The sequence below is a fragment of the Helobdella robusta genome, assembly GCF_000326865.2.
Source record: "Helobdella robusta unplaced genomic scaffold HELROscaffold_1, whole genome shotgun sequence".
Taxonomy (NCBI): domain Eukaryota; kingdom Metazoa; phylum Annelida; class Clitellata; order Rhynchobdellida; family Glossiphoniidae; genus Helobdella; species Helobdella robusta.
In genome coordinates this window covers 3,961,655-3,979,852 of record NW_008703570.1, presented here as the reverse complement: position 1 = coordinate 3,979,852, position 18,198 = coordinate 3,961,655, and the positions used below count along the sequence as shown (strand labels likewise).

Genomic DNA, 18,198 nt, shown 5'->3' with positions numbered 1-18,198 from the left:
TGTATCAGCAAAACCAAGCAAATACGTACTTACAGCATGAAAAGATGTAAATGTCTAAGCCTATAATAACTGATAAAGTCAATGAAAACAATAAACAAAGTTTTATTATTTAGAATAAAAATATGTGTATAATGTATTCAAATGTGAATGATTTAGCTCCTTTCTACATTGTTTATTTTCTACGTGCAAAAATAAAATTAAAAAATACACATTGATGATTAATGATCAAAAACAATTAACAAAACTGTGAATATTTGTAGGTCTGCGCCCTATATAAATACAGACATTTTCAACAAATTATATTTTTATTCTTCCTTTATAAGCAAAGATTTTCAGGTACTTCAAATTGAAGTATTGATTTTCGAAACAAAATAAAAGGCATTTTGCTATGATGTTTTATTAGGATCCACAATTTTAAAATAATTTGTAAAAAAAATTGAACTAACATTATATTTTTATTCTTCTTTTATATGCAAAGATTTTCAGGTACTTCAAATTGAAGTATTGATTTTCGAAACAAAATAAAAGGCATTTTGCTATGATGTTTTATTAGGATCCACAATTTTAAAATAATTTGTAAAAAAATTGAACTAACATTATATTTTTATTCTTCTTTTATATGCAAAGATTTTCGGGTACTTCAAATTGAAGTATTGATTTTCGAAACAAAATAAAAGGCATGTTTTATTGATGTTTTATTAGGATACACAATTTTAAAATAATTTAAAAAAACAATTGAACTAACATTAGGGAAAGTCATGATATTTCTTCTGCTATTTAATGTATTGGCTGCAAGAGGCACTACATTTACAAAATTAAAAATTTTTTCAAAACATTTCAATCATTGTTGACAACAAATTTTGTGGGCAAGTTTAAAATTTTGAAAACCAAAATGATTGATTAAATGACTTAAAACAAACTGTTAGGTACTATTAAAAATTTGACGTGAAAAACTATTTTTTCAACAATTAAAAAATGTATCTCCGTCCTAACTCAAAGTACTTACGCGTGTCAAGTTCATCAAAGTTATCTACGAGCGCATACTCCTCCATATTTTCCTTGACCTCGTCATTGTTAACAATGAGTTGTCTGGTGCTACAGATGCTTTCATCGCCAACAAGAAATGACCATTTGTATGAGACTGGCATGTCACCGCTGTTGCACAGCGTCATCTCTCTAGATGCTTCCGTGTCGTTCAGAATGCACCCAAAGTCAATGCTTGCATGTTCTAACGAGAGGTTTGGGTAGTTGATGACCACTTTCACCAGCAAGTCATCCTGTTGTATCATAAAACTTGGATTCACTTCCGAAGAACAAATTTCTTCATAGGAATTCAATATTTATAAAATATCATAGATCGGTAGTTATTAAGTTTGGAAAAGCAACAAAATTTAATATGATTTAATATATATTAAAGATAAACCAATTGTTTCCAAATAAATTTGCTCATCTTCTGTAACTCAATGGAAAAATTTAAAAAAAACATTTTGTGTCATGCTAATGTAATAAAAATTTAAAAACATCAACCCTTTTAAAATATGAATTTGAATAATTTAAAAAGAAAATGAATAAATCGTCCAAGTGTTTAAATAAGAAATAATTAAGAAAGAAGAAAGAAGGATGCAGAGTGAACCGAATTAGAATGGCCTTCATAGGTGATGATCAAACTGCTTTGGAAACATGCGCTTAACTTCTTCACTGCAAGCTCTGCCACTTGCAGAGGGTTGAACCAAACTTCCACTTCCTGACTTGCCCCCTCGACCATGTTTAATTTCTTTAGTGAACATTAAAAGAATCAATGATATAAATGTAAAAAAAATTGTTAATATCTTATTGAAATTTTTTATAGAAGTGATAAACCTGAATAAAATTGATCTAAAACCCACTAAAAACGTAAACTGTCCGTAAAATTAGTTTAGGTTGTAAAAGGGCAACATTGAACGCTGATGAACGCAATGAAACCTGGTTCGAATGATGTCGACGCAGAACTCGAATAATTATTCTATCCATCTATCTAGTATTCATAATTACGATTCGACTCTTGTACTTACTTGGACATGATATGCGCGAGTCGCAGTGGTGTTATTGAGTTTAGCATTTCTGTATTACAGACAAAAAATATGGTAAAAATAAACGGAAAAGGGTCAGTGAGTTAAGAGAGAGCTCTTTTTGCAACATTTAAATGAAAAATATTTGTTATAATCATTCTTCACCCCACTAGACAATCAAACCGATGTTTAAAATAACTTTAACTGGACGCATTTATCTCAAACTAGTCGATCCATTGGATAAATAAGCGGCTGGTCACAGTCAGTCGGTTAGTTAGTCGGTTAAAATTTACTAGATTCACGGTAAATAAATACCGCGAAATTTTACTTCGTCTACGGTAAATACCGCATGTGTTCATCAAAATTTATTAGGTCCGCGGAAAAATACCACGACATGTTTTTTTTACTCGGATACTAGGAAATTACTCAGAAGTCCATAACATTGACACCTTTTAAGGGTATTCAAAGTAATTTTTTATTTAGTAGTAATGATAAGGTGAAACTATGATGCAAATGTTGAAAATTTTTTCTGAGAGTATAAATCTGGAGTCGGGAGAGGGAGTCGAAAATTTTTATCCAGTGTCGAAATTTGTTGAGGGGGTGGAGTCGAATATTTTTCATCCAACCTCCGACACTGTAATTACAAGTGAGCGATGTCTACCTAGGAATGCAATATTTTTCTTAAAAACATCGAACCAACACGTTGGTTTGATTTTACTATCGATGTTTTTGGAATTTTTGAGAGTTTGACTATCGATATTTCATGAACGATGTGTCGATGTTTTGAAAATAACGATGTATCGTTTATATCCTCATCCAAAGATATGATTGATTTACAACAGACTAATTAATTTACCACGTCTTTCGCAATTTTTCAACAGTTCAGCAGCAATATTTACTGCAGATTGAAATTTTTCCAGGTCGGTCAGTCTGTTAAACAATCAACGCAGCAACTATTAAAACAATTAATGAATCAAACAGGCTTCTGCAGCGTAACACCCACAACTCACTCGGTTCTGTCTAGATTAGCAAAAAGTGTTTCTGAACAATCATTCAAGTGGTCCATCGGTCGATCACGGTCACACTGTCAATCAACCAATAAATCAATCGACCAATCTATCAATTATTCGTCAGTTTATCAAACCATATTGTGGTGCCTTTCTGAGAGATTTGGGTGAGAAAGAGAGAAAGCAGGATGATGAAGTTGTAGGTTGACGACCAGCGGCAAACTGGACACATTTGATATTTCAAAACATTGACACTCTTCATTCAATAACAGACCAGGCAACTATCGAGTAATAAAAACGTTCACATGTGCAAATATACAATCATTGGAAATCGCGTTATTAAATTAATATAAATATATTTATAATTTTCTACCACTCGTTTTGCATATAAAATGAATCTTAACCAATTAAAAGTTCAAATAATAATGAACAATTTTCATGACAATAATTTGAAATTAGTAAAAAACGGCATAGCGAATTCATCAGTGTTTTAAAAATGGAATGTGAAATTTAAAATAAAGTTGAAGTACAGCACAAAGACAAACAGTCAAACAAACCAACAAACCATATTATAGGCAAATTGAATAAGGCAGACATTCATTTTGATGAGCGGATCAACAAACACATATGTAACTTTGACTTCGTAGGCCAACTCTCTCAGTCCACCCTTTCCAATTATAACATGGCATAGCAATGTTTCCTCGCCAGAGCAGGGTCTTGTCATAAGTAATAAAGTTAATAAACATAATATAAATGTTTTTCAGCAAGTTAACTCAGAAAAAAAGCATTTTATGTGCATAATGCGTGCATACGGCAAACATTAAACCATTATAGCAAATTAAGATAGAGTTTATTGTATGTTCTCATCTTTTGACGTAGCTGACTAAATAAATGTTACCTAAACGTTATTCGCTGTAGAGAATATAATTTAATTGAAAAACATTATGATGAATGACAAGGGACATACGTCTGAGCAGAAGCTACGAGATCGAACGTGGCCTTCTGGTTAGGGAGAAGTTCCATTCGCTGGGGGTTCATAATGAAGATGGGACCGTGACATGTGAGCTGAAGTATCAACGTTTAAAGTTACTTCGATTATATTTTGGAAACTATTAATATAAATCGCTTACTAATGATTTTGCACGTTCTCTAACAGTTTTTTTATTCTTCTTATCACTCAATGTTGACCAAATGACGCTCTGCACTCTGCGGCCGGCATTGCAGACGGAATAGCTGCACTTGAACTGCGACTTGGTGAACTGAGGACCGATGCGAATGCCGTTCATCAGCTGGCTGTCGATGACCAGTGTCGGACCTTTTCCTTGAGCGAGCAGATCACATGTCAGGGTGGCTCCATGCTCAACATCTATCATTAACCTGTCTGTAAAGCTTTAATATAACGGGGCTATTTAATAACTATCTGTGATTATTTATTGAAATCAATTTTTCTCATAAATTAAACGTTTAAACTTTTTCAACATTTTGGACCTTACATAATAAAAAAGTTGGTTTTTTCACCACGTTCGTTTTTTTCTCTTGTCTTATACCTGATTCTAAAACTCTCGATTTTATCTTTGATTTGAGCATGTCTCTTTCTTTTCAAATTAATAGTCTTGGCTTGCTAGAGTTCTTACTTTCTTACTTTCATCGACGTAGAATAAAGACTTTCGCTTTTTCTTGACGATTCTTCTTCTACTTGTTAATTCATTAGTTTTATCTAGGATCGATTGTTGTAACTCGCTCAACTATGGTCTTCCTGATTCTACATTCTTTTCTTCAAGTAAAGCATTCTTTTTTCATCTTGTTCTTTTGCATTGGCTACTTATAAACTATAGAATAGTTTTTAAAATTTGCAAGTTAATGTACAAATCTCAATCTAAATTATTTCCTAAGTAATTATCAGATATGTTAATTCTTCTTATTCTTACTTCTTAACTCATGCTAAACAGTAAACACTCTTAAGCTTAATCTGCATTTGGTTTTTCTGGCTTTTTTTTCTGGAACTCTCTACCTCCTTCTCAAACTATTTCTTCATCACTTTCGAAGAAGTTTGACTGACTGACTGACCGACCGACCGACCGATCGATCGATCGATCGATCGATCGATCGATTGATTGATTGATTGATTGATTGATTGATTGATTGATTGATTGATTGATTGATTGATTGATTGATTGATTGATTGATTGATTGATACCACCAATAGTTTCATTACTAATAAATCAATGATTATCTAAAGTACTTAAAGAGATTATTATAAGTGATGGTTATGATAGTATCTGCTATTTGTGTCATTTTCAATGTTATTTTCAATATTTTATCACTTTCATTAAATTCAACGTTTCAACCCCAGTTTATTATATATTTAATATAACAGTGAACATTCATTTTTGCAGACTTTCCGAATTGTTGACATATCTCAACATCCTTAAAACAATTTCTATCTTTTATTGTACAATCCAAAGGTTTTCTTAATTTAACATTTTTAAATATACATTTTTATTTACGGAGCTACTTTTATTCTCAACAGATGTGATGCCCACAATTTTTCTAAACCATTCTAAAACTATCTCTGCCCCCCTTCTTTAGCATTTAAACAACTCATACCATGGTAACAGTATGAAAAACGCAGAGGGTATGGTGATCAAAAGTGCATGATGAACAGTGCATGATGAACAAAAGTGCATGATGAACAAAAGTGCATGGTGAACAAAAGTGCATGGTGAACAAAAGTGCATGGTGAACAAAAGTGCATGGTGAACAGACTTGATTGCATCATCGAGACAGGCAGTGATGACAATGATGATCGTGTCGTTTGGTGGAATGGAATCCTGCAGAGGTGATGCACTGAACACAACATTTTTTTGCTGTGCGCATGACAATTTATTATTAAATTTATTTTCTCATAAAATATTGTACTAATACGTTCAACATAATTAATAAAAAATAAATTAATTGCAATGAAGGACCACATTATTTCTCATTTTCATCCAAACCGTGTTTATCAGAAAATCGTAACTGCTCGCTGGCTTGAAATCTAATTCAATACATTCACTTGCAAGATGAATAAAAATGAGCAATAAACGTACTAAAAAAACCCTGAAAGAAGCGGGGATGGGAGATTGGTTGCAGAGGAACAGCTGCTTCGATACGCCACTCAGACAGCAGGTGCTGCCAAAGTTAATGCAAGTTGACGACATCTTCACCACGGGACCTTCAGCCTTACCAAACACGTGCACTTTCTGTTCAACACGTTTCAATATTTTTTAAACAAATATTTTAAAAAAGTATTTAAAGATTAGTTAGAAGTTTGAAACGCTGACAGCAAATGGTTTGTCTGATTTGAAAGTAAAGATATCAAGTGAGGCATGCAAGTCCTTCAACTCCTTCAGCACCATCGTCAAGGGAACTGCCGCACATGTCGTTGGAGCTATAATACCCTGCAGTCGTACGTAACAACAAATTTTCAGTTTTCATTTGAAACTTTTGTCAATCGTAATTTAAACATCATCCCATCATCAATTAATATCACAATAACAATGTTACGTTAATAAAACTAGATTGGTGTTTTATTATGATAAAATAAATAAAAACATTTTTGAGTTGAAAAAAAATGTTTTAGAGCTTAAAAAATTCCCACATCAGGCAGAGAGCTGAACAAGTCAATTGCTTTGTTAGACAGGCTTCCAACTTTATATCTGGCATAATGCTCAGTTGAGTTTTGAAGTTCGATGAATTTGGTGGCTGGGTGGTTGATGGGTACCCGGTCGTAGAAGAGGTTGGGCGAGAGCAAGGTCAGTTCTGGTAGAATGCATCTATTGAGAAGAAGGGGGGGTTAGCATGGTGGTCAAGTGGAGAACGATGAAGAATAAATTGCTGATGGATATGACAATGATTAAATGAACTGAAATTAAATATAATTATAAAAATTGAATTATTGAGTATGAGTGCAATTGCATGTAACGCGCGATACAATGCAAAGTTGTTTTTTTAATCACTATTATTCTTTAAAAAATCAGGATCTGGCAGACGCAGAAGCTGTTACAACATGCAAGGCCATAGAATAAAATGGTAACAAAAAAAGAATAAATAAATAACGGAGAAAAAAACGCTTAAACATAAAAGTGACGTGACGATGGTGGTGGAGGAAACTCAACTGAGCTCGGATAAAAATAGAGTGAGCGTCATTCTGCACTCCAACAACATCAAAGACCATCAGTTCTTCATAAACTTTTACTGTGTTTGAGCAGAAAAGTATACAAATCGTAGTACACGAGTGGCCATCTAGTTGACCATACGCGGGAGATATCGTGAATTCCTTTAGGCAAGTTTGTCTCTCTTTTTCACTTTCATTTTTGAATTTCAAAGAAATTTCACTGGAATCTGTAATGACGAACACGCATTAAAACGTTGCGTTCAAATTCTATTTTGTCATTTTTTAATCAATAAAATAATTTATATTTAATCAAATATTTATAAAACTGAAAATTTTTGAAAAATCGTCTAGAGAAACAACATTTAGATTCGATAGAAGATTTGTTGGGATTGTTAACATTTGCATCATTCGCTGGATTCTCGTCGCTCTCATTACATTCACCAGCAATGTTGCCATTGAAGTTGGAAGTTGGATGATCGTATGGAGACACCTCGGCGTCAACTTCAAATTCGCTGCCATTCGTATAAACATCTGCAAACAAAATAGCAATGATGAATTAAATGTGAAAAATTGCGTTTACATGTTTATTAAATAATAAAATATGTAACAAAATATATGATAACCTACATATTGAGTGAAATAGATAGATAAGTAAACGTACATAACCATCGACAAATTAGTTGAAACAATTCTTCCACAAACATAATATATTCAAATTTCAAATGATTGTTCCCAAGAAATGTATATAAGAAACTTGAAAGAAATTTTTAAAAAATGACGCTAGCACTAAAAGAGCGTTTTTGTACCGCCTCACGCTGTGTCTCAGTGCTCGGTTGAAGCAATGATTTCACCGTAGCTCATTGAAAGTTCTTGCATCACAGTGTCCGTGCAAACTCTACCACAGCTTCTTCTGTCACACAACCACAGCGACACAAAACACGTCAGTCACGAAATAAAAGAAGCATCTAAATGTAGTTGTATCTAAAAATTTTAGAAAACGACCTTGTTCATTGTATTCATCGTTGTTGTTATCATCATCATCATCTTCTTCCTCCTCTTCATTCCTTTCTCTTCCACAATCCTGGCAGCCTCCTTTGTTTTTTCGACACATGCATTTCTGTTTGCACTTGAAAATAAAAATAAAACGCCATCATAGTGAGTTTTGGGTAAAATAATAGTGAACAAGCGTAAAAATATTAAACAAAATATTCAACATAGATTTATAAATAATAACATGCAAACACATGAGTGAACATTGTAAAGCAGGTGTAGGTAACAATTCAATCAAATGTAGCAGTGTAACCAGTGGTGTCACAAACGTTGTTCAAAAATAATTGCTACTTTATCTAAAGTGTCCAATTTTGTTTGTCCTGCTTGCATCAATCCACAACAAATTCGAAATAGCAATGTTTTTGAAGCCATTAAGGTAGAGAAAATCACATCGTTTCAATATCTAGGAGATGTTCTGGATTGTATTGGAACAGCTGAAGCTGTCGTTCGAGCACGCATACGTGCAGCCTGGAATAAATGGCATCTCCTTGCCTCTATATTGATGCGGCGTGACATCCCACTACCATTACGATCAAGACTTTGTAAATCTGTGATACGTCCGATGTTGTTATATGGTGCAGAGACATGGCCAATGGCAACCAAACTGGAACAGCAGCTTCAACGAACCGACATGAAGATGCTCCGATGGATGCAACGAATTGGTCAGAGGGGCCACATCGAATCTACCGAAATCTTGCGTCGTGCTGGTTTGGATGATATAAAGTACGAATGCCGGCAACACCGTCTGCGATGGTTTGGTCAAGTCAAACGAAGTGGAAACAGTGCCATAGCTTCTCTTGCAAATGTTGAAGTACCTGGCACACGTCCCAAAGGCCGTCCAAAGAAGTCCTGGTCGCAAACAATCGAGCAAGACATGAAAGCTCTAAATTTAAATGAAATGGATACAACTGATCGTCTAATTTGGCGCAAAAAGTTTACTGTACATACAGATGTCATTGCATGTTCCAGGCATTAATTATATCCCATGTAATGGATATACATGGCATATCCACACATGCAAATAAGCAGGCTAACAAAAGTGCACAGTAAAAGTTGCACCAGATACCTACAAGCATGTACCAAAACAAAATGAGATAGAAGTACACTTATACAAACTTTAAAATCTTTTCTAATGGCATCAGCTCTTTCTGCTGCTGCATCTGTTCCATCTGAAGGAATCCTTAGCTGAAACTTCAGTGGCACGAACGACGTGTTGGTCAGCACAAAGGATCTAGTTACTTCAAAACCTTGCCAACAAATATAAACAGTGTTAAATGAACCATTCAACAAATCTGAAATGTTGTACCTATATTACGCAAAAGTGTTTTTTCAAATAGTTTTTTTACTCTAAATTTAATGACGAAATTAATTTCCACCTATCAGATTGCGTTTCACGGATACATGATAGCATGTATCATTAAAAATTAATTTTAGACGTCATAATGGTAAAAAGGAACCAAATAATTACGATAAAGAACTGCAGGCTAATAATAGTATTATAAACAAATTGAACTCAGCGAACCACACGAGACTGCACCGAAGTCCAACTGATCTACGCTGAACTGAAATGAAGGTGCCACTACACAACCCCTGTTGTTGTTGTTGTTGTTGTTTTTGTTGGTGGTGGTGGTGTTATCGTTGTTGTTGTTAATGGTGGTATTGTTGTTGTAGGTGGTGTTGTTGCTGTTGTTGGTGGTGGTAATGGTAGTGGTGTTGCTGTTGGTGGTGGTGGTAGTGTAGCTGTTGTTGTTGGTGGTGATGATATTAAAGTAGGAATTTAATCAGGAATTAAAAGCCGACGATGTGACGCATCACCATTACTACTGCCCATACTTCACAGTATTATTGGATAGAGCAATGGAATAAATGGAAACAACATCAGCGGTATGCAGCACTGACATTGAAGATGGAATTACAATGAACCTTAGGTTTTCTGGAGATTATGATCTACTAGTGCAGAAGGTTATGAGCCATGATCTTATGAAGAAATGCAAGCACTGGAGTATTAAAAACCGAATCTAAAAAACTACAACACGTTGACCATTTCGCGTACTAAAGCAGTTTTATATATAACCAGCGACAACAATTGCTTAAAAGATGTCGACAGGAGAAAAGTCACCACACTGAAGAATTTGGAATAAAAATAATACATATTTATAAGTAAGCGGTGAAATGAAAATGTATAAAAAAGAAACAAACTTGTAAATAACGAACAAATCTCTCGGTTGATTCGTGATTTCAAATTTAAATTTGCAACTAAAATGTCCGAGTGTATTGGCAGTGAATCTGACGCAAATTATTTGTTGAATATTTGCTCCCAAGTGACCAGCCTCTGGCTCAACTTCGAAACATGATCTGTCATTCAGATACATTATTTTAATGACGACGTTGAACATAAACAACGACGACCACATATGATAACAATTTCAAATTTCCATATTCATTATATATTCATTATAAACAGGTGTGGTCTACAAACTTCAGCTGGGAAGAACCATCCAAAAAAATTTTAAAATCTGCATCAATGAGACCCTTGTTAGCAAGAATGATCTCGTAAATGTTCGTTGTATGGAAGACCACATCACCCATGTCCAACGAATCGTACGACAACTCCACAGATGGTCCCTGAGCCTGGCCTGGAATGTTGAGCAATTTTCTAAATGATCGTCAACTTTAAATTCGTCATGAAATGAAATGATCGTCAATGTAATGTAATTTAATTAAATGAAATGATCGTTAATGTGATGTGATGTAATTAAATAAAAAATCGTTAATGTAAAGTGATGTAATGACCTTTAATGTAAAGTGGCAGCCTGGTCTCCCTGCCCTCCACATCGCAATACATGATCGTGTCCAAGTGACCATCAGAGCGAGGAGCAAAAGTAACTTTAATGTCGACAGATGAATGAGGCCACACACATCCCTCGCCTGGATACATCTCCACAACATTTCTAACTGCACCATCACTGACCGCAACTTGACCAGCACAACTTTCGGGCAGCGGAACGATGGACTTGATGAATTTTATATTATCAGTGTTGACAAAGTTTTTTGACGTTTCTATAGACAAAATATCACAATTGACATATATCTTTATATCTTTGTTTTTATCTTCCATCGGGAAATTATTTTGAGATGAAAATACAGTATCTGCATTGAAATTGTTGATAATTTTGTTGTTCACTAAATTGTCTGTAATTTCAAGTACATTTGTGGCTAGTTCACCACTGTTCACAGGTTCGTTGGCTGTTTGGGGCTGATTGAAATTCATAGACTCAGTCAACGACACAATGTTTTTAATCCTGAATATATCAAAAATCATTAATATCAACAGTAAAATTAAAACCAAGATGTAGGAGTATTTAGACACGTATAATATACAAAGATATGTATGTAATATATATGGACGGTTCACCGACAAAATGGCGCCGTCAAAACCGCGCCAACGAAACATCGCCGACAAAATCGCGCCCAACAAAACAACATAAAAACAAAACGCTGACGAAATAGCGTAATATGGCATTGTTGGTAAAATTTTGGAAAAATAAAAGCGTGAATGTTTTTTTTATAAAAAAAATTTGCAAACCTAAATTTTAACAAATTCATTAGTTATTGGTTAGTATTTCAAAATAAATTTTTAAAAATATAAAAATAAAACAAAGTTCAACCAAATAATAAACGTTATTATTTTAAACATATTCGTAAGAGGTTTTGAAAATGTAAATTACAAAGTCAAACTATATGCAATGTGACGTAAAAATTACGTTCGCGATATGGTGTAATAAGTTGGCAATATTGTTGTTAGACGTTTGTTCAGTTTGAGATATTTGGATTTGCTGGCAGCTTTGATTAACTCCTGTTCTTTTCGGAAGTGATCAATAAGCTTGTAAACATTCGGATGGTGACAATAAACAGAACGCTGAAATGCATGATGCCACCCATCCACTGAGTTATTTGTTCATGGCAGATTTCCCTGCACCAGATCGCAAACATTCCAAAAGTCACTAGAAATCTCGGTGTCACTTGACGATTTTGTTTCTCACGACTACGACTAGTATAATTATATTCCCAGTATTTGTATACTCTTTAACAACATCTGGGCAAGTTCACTTAGCACTCCAAATGCAGGGGAGACTTGATGCAGTAGTAGAACAAATGAAAGAGTTAGAAGCCTTTTTAAGAATAATTGTATGTTTTCATTTTTCAATATGCTGTATATGCAGTAGTAAGATTTTCTTCTGCACTTTACGCCCGAGGCATTGTCCAAGGTGGAATAAACAACCAAATAGTTTGTAGGTTGGAAATACGGTGCTTATTGCATTCTAAATCGCCTTTTCAAAATCCATTATAACATATCCATAATAATAGGTAGGTTAAGTTAATGGTTTTTTACGATTTTGTTCCAAAGTTTAAAAAATAATAATTTATAACAATTATTCTAATGATTTCGTGTCAGCGCATTTAAATTTTACAATTTCAATTATAAATTGACATTTAATAAGTGATGATTTCTGGATTTACTTTTGCGCCATTTTGTCGCGCTCCATTTTGTTGTACGCTATTTTGTAGGAAAATTTTTGCGCTGTTTTACACCATCTTGTCGGCTCTACTTTGACGAGTCACCAAATATGGATATGATGATGGCATTATTTGTAGATATGTACGCATATTACATACTTAAAAATGCATATAATGTGAGTAAATATATATTTATTACACGTAAAATTGTAGATAAATATATATATAACATATGTAGATGTTTGCAATGTATGTATGATGTACGTAGATATTTATATAATATACGCGGATATGTATAGAATATACATTATAATTGCGTACAATTGTAAATAATTAGCATCAAATTTTGTTACAAATGTTGTTAATGCCGGGAGCGATAGTGGAGATTAAATTCTACAACCTTTAAAAAGGTTCCAAAGGCATATGTCTAAAACAGTCATTTACAACCAAGCCTAGCTTATGGCCTTTGCGTATGGCTTAAGTAAAAACCCAGAAAAGCTGTTTTTAGTAGCTTTTTACTAAAAGAGACCAAAAAAGGCGAAAGCCGTCCACAAGCGCTTTAAAAACAGTAACTTAAGACAGGTTGGGTGGAGTTTACGATAGCTTACTCATAAAATGGAAAGTTCTGTTTCTAAACTTCCGCAGCTTTCTAGCATACCCTTTCATGGAAAAGTTTCAATCAATCTTCGCTTTGCGTCCAGAGACCCGGTTTCCCGAGGTAGGACGTTGTTTTCTTTGCCATCAACTTTTTGCGCCAAATTAGACGATTAGTTGTATCCATTTCATTTAAATTTAGAGCTTTCATGTCTTGCTCGATTGTTTGCGACCAGGACTTCTTTGGACGGCCTTTGGGACGTGTGCCAAAAAAAGTTTAAAAAATGGAATTTCATGGAAAAGTTTAAGAGACTAAACCGTGACAGAAATTCAGGAACTGAAGTCTATAGAAAGACACAATATTTTTCAACACAGGCAAATCCTGCAACGTAGTTTAAAAATAAGCTATATCAAACTCGTTTTTTTCTTTGATCTTTCAACGGCATAGAGAGAGATTGCTGCATGGGCAATGGCTGACTCTTTATACCAACCTTTCAATACACTGGAAACGACACTCCAGCATCATCGCTAGATGATGGCACAACACGGAAGAGACAGGTAATAAGCTCATACGATTGGCGTAAGCGGAACAAGCGCCTAGTGTTTTTTTGACGCTGGAAGCATGGCCGGTCGGTCTGACAGGGAAGCTTTAGAGTTGAAAAATAAACGAAAACGGGGCTTTTAAATTATCCCGGCCTTTGTGTGACTAATACATTTTTTAAGTACAAAAATATTCATCAGATGTCACGGAGTCTGTTTGCAAATATATAATACTGCCCCATTTAATTTAAATATTAACAATTTTAATAACTTTATACATTTGGTAGCCAATAAATCAATTGATCAACGTATTATCAAACAAAACTTGAATTTCAACAAAAACTTAGATTACAAATAATTGATTAATGATAGCTAATTAATTTTCTTCAAAAACAGTTGAATGCGCAATCTCACCTCAGTTTCTCCATGTTTTCCTCCTGCATGCTGGCATATTGACTCCACCTGTAGTTGGCTACTATATTTGATCGATTAATCAGTGTCACAGATTTAGAAGAAAGCATGTTGATGAATGTGTTGTCCAGTCTCACCACGTTCTTCTCCAACCTTATTATCTGGTCCTCACTCATTCCACACAGTTCAACGTTCACATCCTCACCTGAAATAATTTTTTTTATTATTTAAAAAAAAATCAGAATCTGACAAACGCAGAAACTGTCACAACATGCAAGGATAAGTATAAAAGAATAACGGAAAATAAAAAACGGATAAGTATGAAAGAATAACGAAAAATAAAAAACGGAGTAAGATCGTTAAAGCATATTATACACAGAAAAATGAAATAATAATTTAAACAATTACAATAACACCCACAAAATTAAGTTAAATAGCTATTTATAGCCATATTTATTTTCATTATCATTTTTCTCAATCAGTCATTCAAAAAAATGTAAAAAGAGAAACCTGTGTGGTAGTGGATGATGAGCAGGCCTCTGTGACAGCCAACACACATGGGTCTGAAGCCCAGAGTAACCTGCATGCTAGCATTCACTTCTAAACATCCTGTATCCGGTGTCACTGTGAAAGGACTGGCAAAACAAATGCAATCACAATTAAATTTATTGGTTTTTATACAATATTATCAACTTTATGATCATCACTGTTTTTGCAATTTCTGCATATTTTCGGACGTCTCTGAAACAGTTAGTCAAACGCATTATCCTTTTATAACGACACCACGTCCTTCGGCGCAATTGCAAGCAATAGAAATTGAAATTGTCCTTCAGTATTCTTTCTATTCTCTATAGTGCAAAAAAGGGCAGCATTGACAAAAATTCATTAACCTTGCAATAGAGTGCTAATATTGATTGTTGCTTATTAGATAATGACTCAAATGCTGTATAGTTAATGTCAAAATTCAAGTTTTATATTTAAATGGGGTACATGTTTCTTCTTTTCATTCCACTTTTAAAAAACTTGTTTAATTTGTTAAATTTTACCAAGTTCCTGAAATTTCACGTTATTGTTCATTCTATATTTCGAATTTAATAACCGCTGTAAAGCTAAGAGGGCTACAGTTTATTTGTTTTCAAGCAATTTATCAATGAAATTTCTTCTTTTTTTCATAAAAATTGCAAACTTGTTTCAAGTGTTTAATAGACCTTGAAAAGATTGCAGCGAAAAAAACAGACATAAAAGAAAGCATGGTGTAATGAAAAAAACCAAACATAAGTACTACAAATATACATTACAAGACTAAGACAACAGAAGCAGTTACGTTTCATCTCTTTATATTAAGATTTGATATTCATCATATGTTTATTTGCTGATGTCATAAATGTCATACTAGTAAGTAACGACATATTAACATGTAGTTGCAAGCGATCAAGAATTGAGAGGGATAATCCAGAAAAATTTACGCTGTGTTTCAGTTTGTGAAGGAGGCATATTTGTTCCGTGTTCCTAAGCAGACAGAATGAGGTTAATTTCCGTTCGGTTCATGTACCAAGTTTTTAAATTAGCCGTAAAAATTATGCTCTACATATGTTTGAAAAAATAGATAACAAAGAAAGCATTTATGGTCTGGTTTAGAACAAAGACATCAGACTGATGCCCGCCCGAGATGATCGCGAGAATGAAGTGCAAGACCTAGTAAAACAGAGTAATCCTTCCATTGTGGGTATCACGGAGAATAGTCAATAAAAATAAACCTTAAAAATTATTCGACGCTTATTTTAAGCGCTGGACGAAATGGTAGAGTATGCTTCGTATGGGAATAGATTTGCTTTTTCATTACTCTCCAAAAATCGGCAAACTTCCATATGTTATAATTTTTTACGTTTTTAGCGCAATACTATGCCAGATTCAACAACTAATTTTCATGCACAGCGTAAAATTTTTCAAAAACCTTTTCAAAAAATTATTAAAAAATTATTTAAAAACCAATTTTGAAAAATATTGCACAGAAAACATCATATTTGAAATCATGACGGATGAAACAAATGTAAAAACAAACAGCCACCAATCTGTAGAAAGTGTAAAATGAGCTGTGCAATTCCCAATGTTTCTTATAAAAATAGTTTTGGATGTTAAGTATTTGACTGGACAGGCGGAAAAATCTATGACATCATTGAAGTCCAGTATTGCTCTTGGTCCGATGGCTTTGATTGGTACAACGAACTCTTCTCGCTCTGTTGTACATACGACTTTATGCTCATAATCCTAATTAAACAAGAGACCCATATGATGAAAATATTAAAAATTGCAATGTATGAAAATAGTGTCATACAAGTTAAAGAATGTAAAAGTTTATTAAAAATATATTATGATGACAGTTTTTATGAAAAAAAAAATTTCAATTAATGAATTTAAATTTATCAAAATAAAAAGAATAAATAAGATCTGAATACAAAATAAAGTTTAACTGTAAACTGACTTGACATTCTTGAGGTGAGAATAAAATTTTGTAGGTAACGGATAATCCCGGTCCAATCTTGCCTAGAGCAGGAGGAGAAATTATTTGAAAGTATGGGGAATCTTGAATTGAAACTTTTACACACCTTGGGACCTATGTTCATTTTATTGGGACACTTTTACTATGTTACTATTTTGTATTTTCATGTCTTAAACCAGTTCTAGATCAACAAAATATATTCTATTCTTAAGCTGAAAGTTTCTTTATAAAACCAAACACACCATTCCTCCTTGTATAATAAACACAAAGAGTTTAAATTAAAAAAATAACATATGTAATTATACATGAAAAAAAATGAAATATACAACAGATCATGAAGATTCAAGAATTTATAATTAACTAATAATCAGTCAATAAAAAAAAAATAACTAAGCATTATTTTTTATAAAAAATTTTTATTTGAAAGAAATTTCTCACAGAATCATCATTTCGAAGAACAAGAGGCAAACTGATATCACAAAATGGATTAAAATTCCTGAATATGATCTCTGATGGAACCGGTTGAAAAAGTGGTTGATTTGGAGGAACTGTTGTGTTCTGGATTAAAATATTATTTTGAAATTTAATAAAATTAAAAATAGCAAAAAACATAAAAATAACTTTGCTGATATATAAACATAAAACTCAGAAAACTAACAAGCTGAAATGAAATTTGTTGCAGGTCAAATAATTTAGTTATAAATGCAGTTTTAGTGACATGTTGGTACTTTAACCATTCATCTGAGTTCAGTGTCATATTTGCTAAATACTGTGATGGAGTAAAACATTTCTGCAAATAAAATTTTTAAATAATTGAATAATTTAGAAGCAGAATTTTTAAAATTTAATACAATTTATTGAAATTTTTTCTCCACAAATGCTATTAATGACAACACATGATAATACTATTTGTATTTAATAATCATTGTTCAACATTTTTCAATTAGTAAATTTAATTTAATGACGACTAAAATAATGAATGCATGATAAACATCAAGATGCCATGAAGATTCAAACAATAATTCTTAATTAATAATAAATATATAAAAACAAAGTATATAATAAATAAATGGAACAAATGTATGATGTAATATTAATTTAATTATTTTAATTTTAATAAAAAACACCAAAAACACATTACATTATATTACGTCGTAAAGTAATGATTACATTACGTACATCGTAATGATTACCATTACATCAGATAAAAAGCTGATTTAATCATTAATATTAATTTAATATTAATTAATATTATTAAAAATTTAAAATATTAATTAAATTATTAAGTAGTTAAAGGTTAATTTTTAATTTGAAGTAATAACAATAAATATAACGTGTCTGGTGTCTGTAATGAATCGTAATGTAAATTCTAAA

General features: G+C 33.0%; 1 protein-coding gene across 1 annotated transcript; it reads right to left on the bottom strand.

Moving 5' to 3' along the window:
- Nucleotides 1-968: 968 nt before the first annotated feature.
- On the bottom strand, nt 969-17,620 carry HELRODRAFT_62049 (hypothetical protein; the record flags this gene model as incomplete). The annotated part of the gene is made up of 23 exons (XM_009010761.1): nt 969-1,277; nt 1,634-1,774; nt 3,193-3,336; nt 3,621-3,771; nt 4,023-4,120; nt 4,186-4,444; nt 5,822-5,922; nt 6,145-6,297; nt 6,379-6,495; nt 6,696-6,870; nt 7,213-7,391; nt 9,348-9,508; nt 9,784-9,851; nt 10,461-10,616; nt 10,741-10,897; nt 11,055-11,212; nt 11,276-11,477; nt 14,371-14,529; nt 14,835-14,959; nt 16,393-16,592; nt 16,807-16,938; nt 17,263-17,382; nt 17,483-17,620. Coding segments are annotated over 23 exons (3,603 nt in total), but the record flags the coding sequence as incomplete, so codon positions are not given.
- Nucleotides 17,621-18,198: the final 578 nt, after the last annotated feature.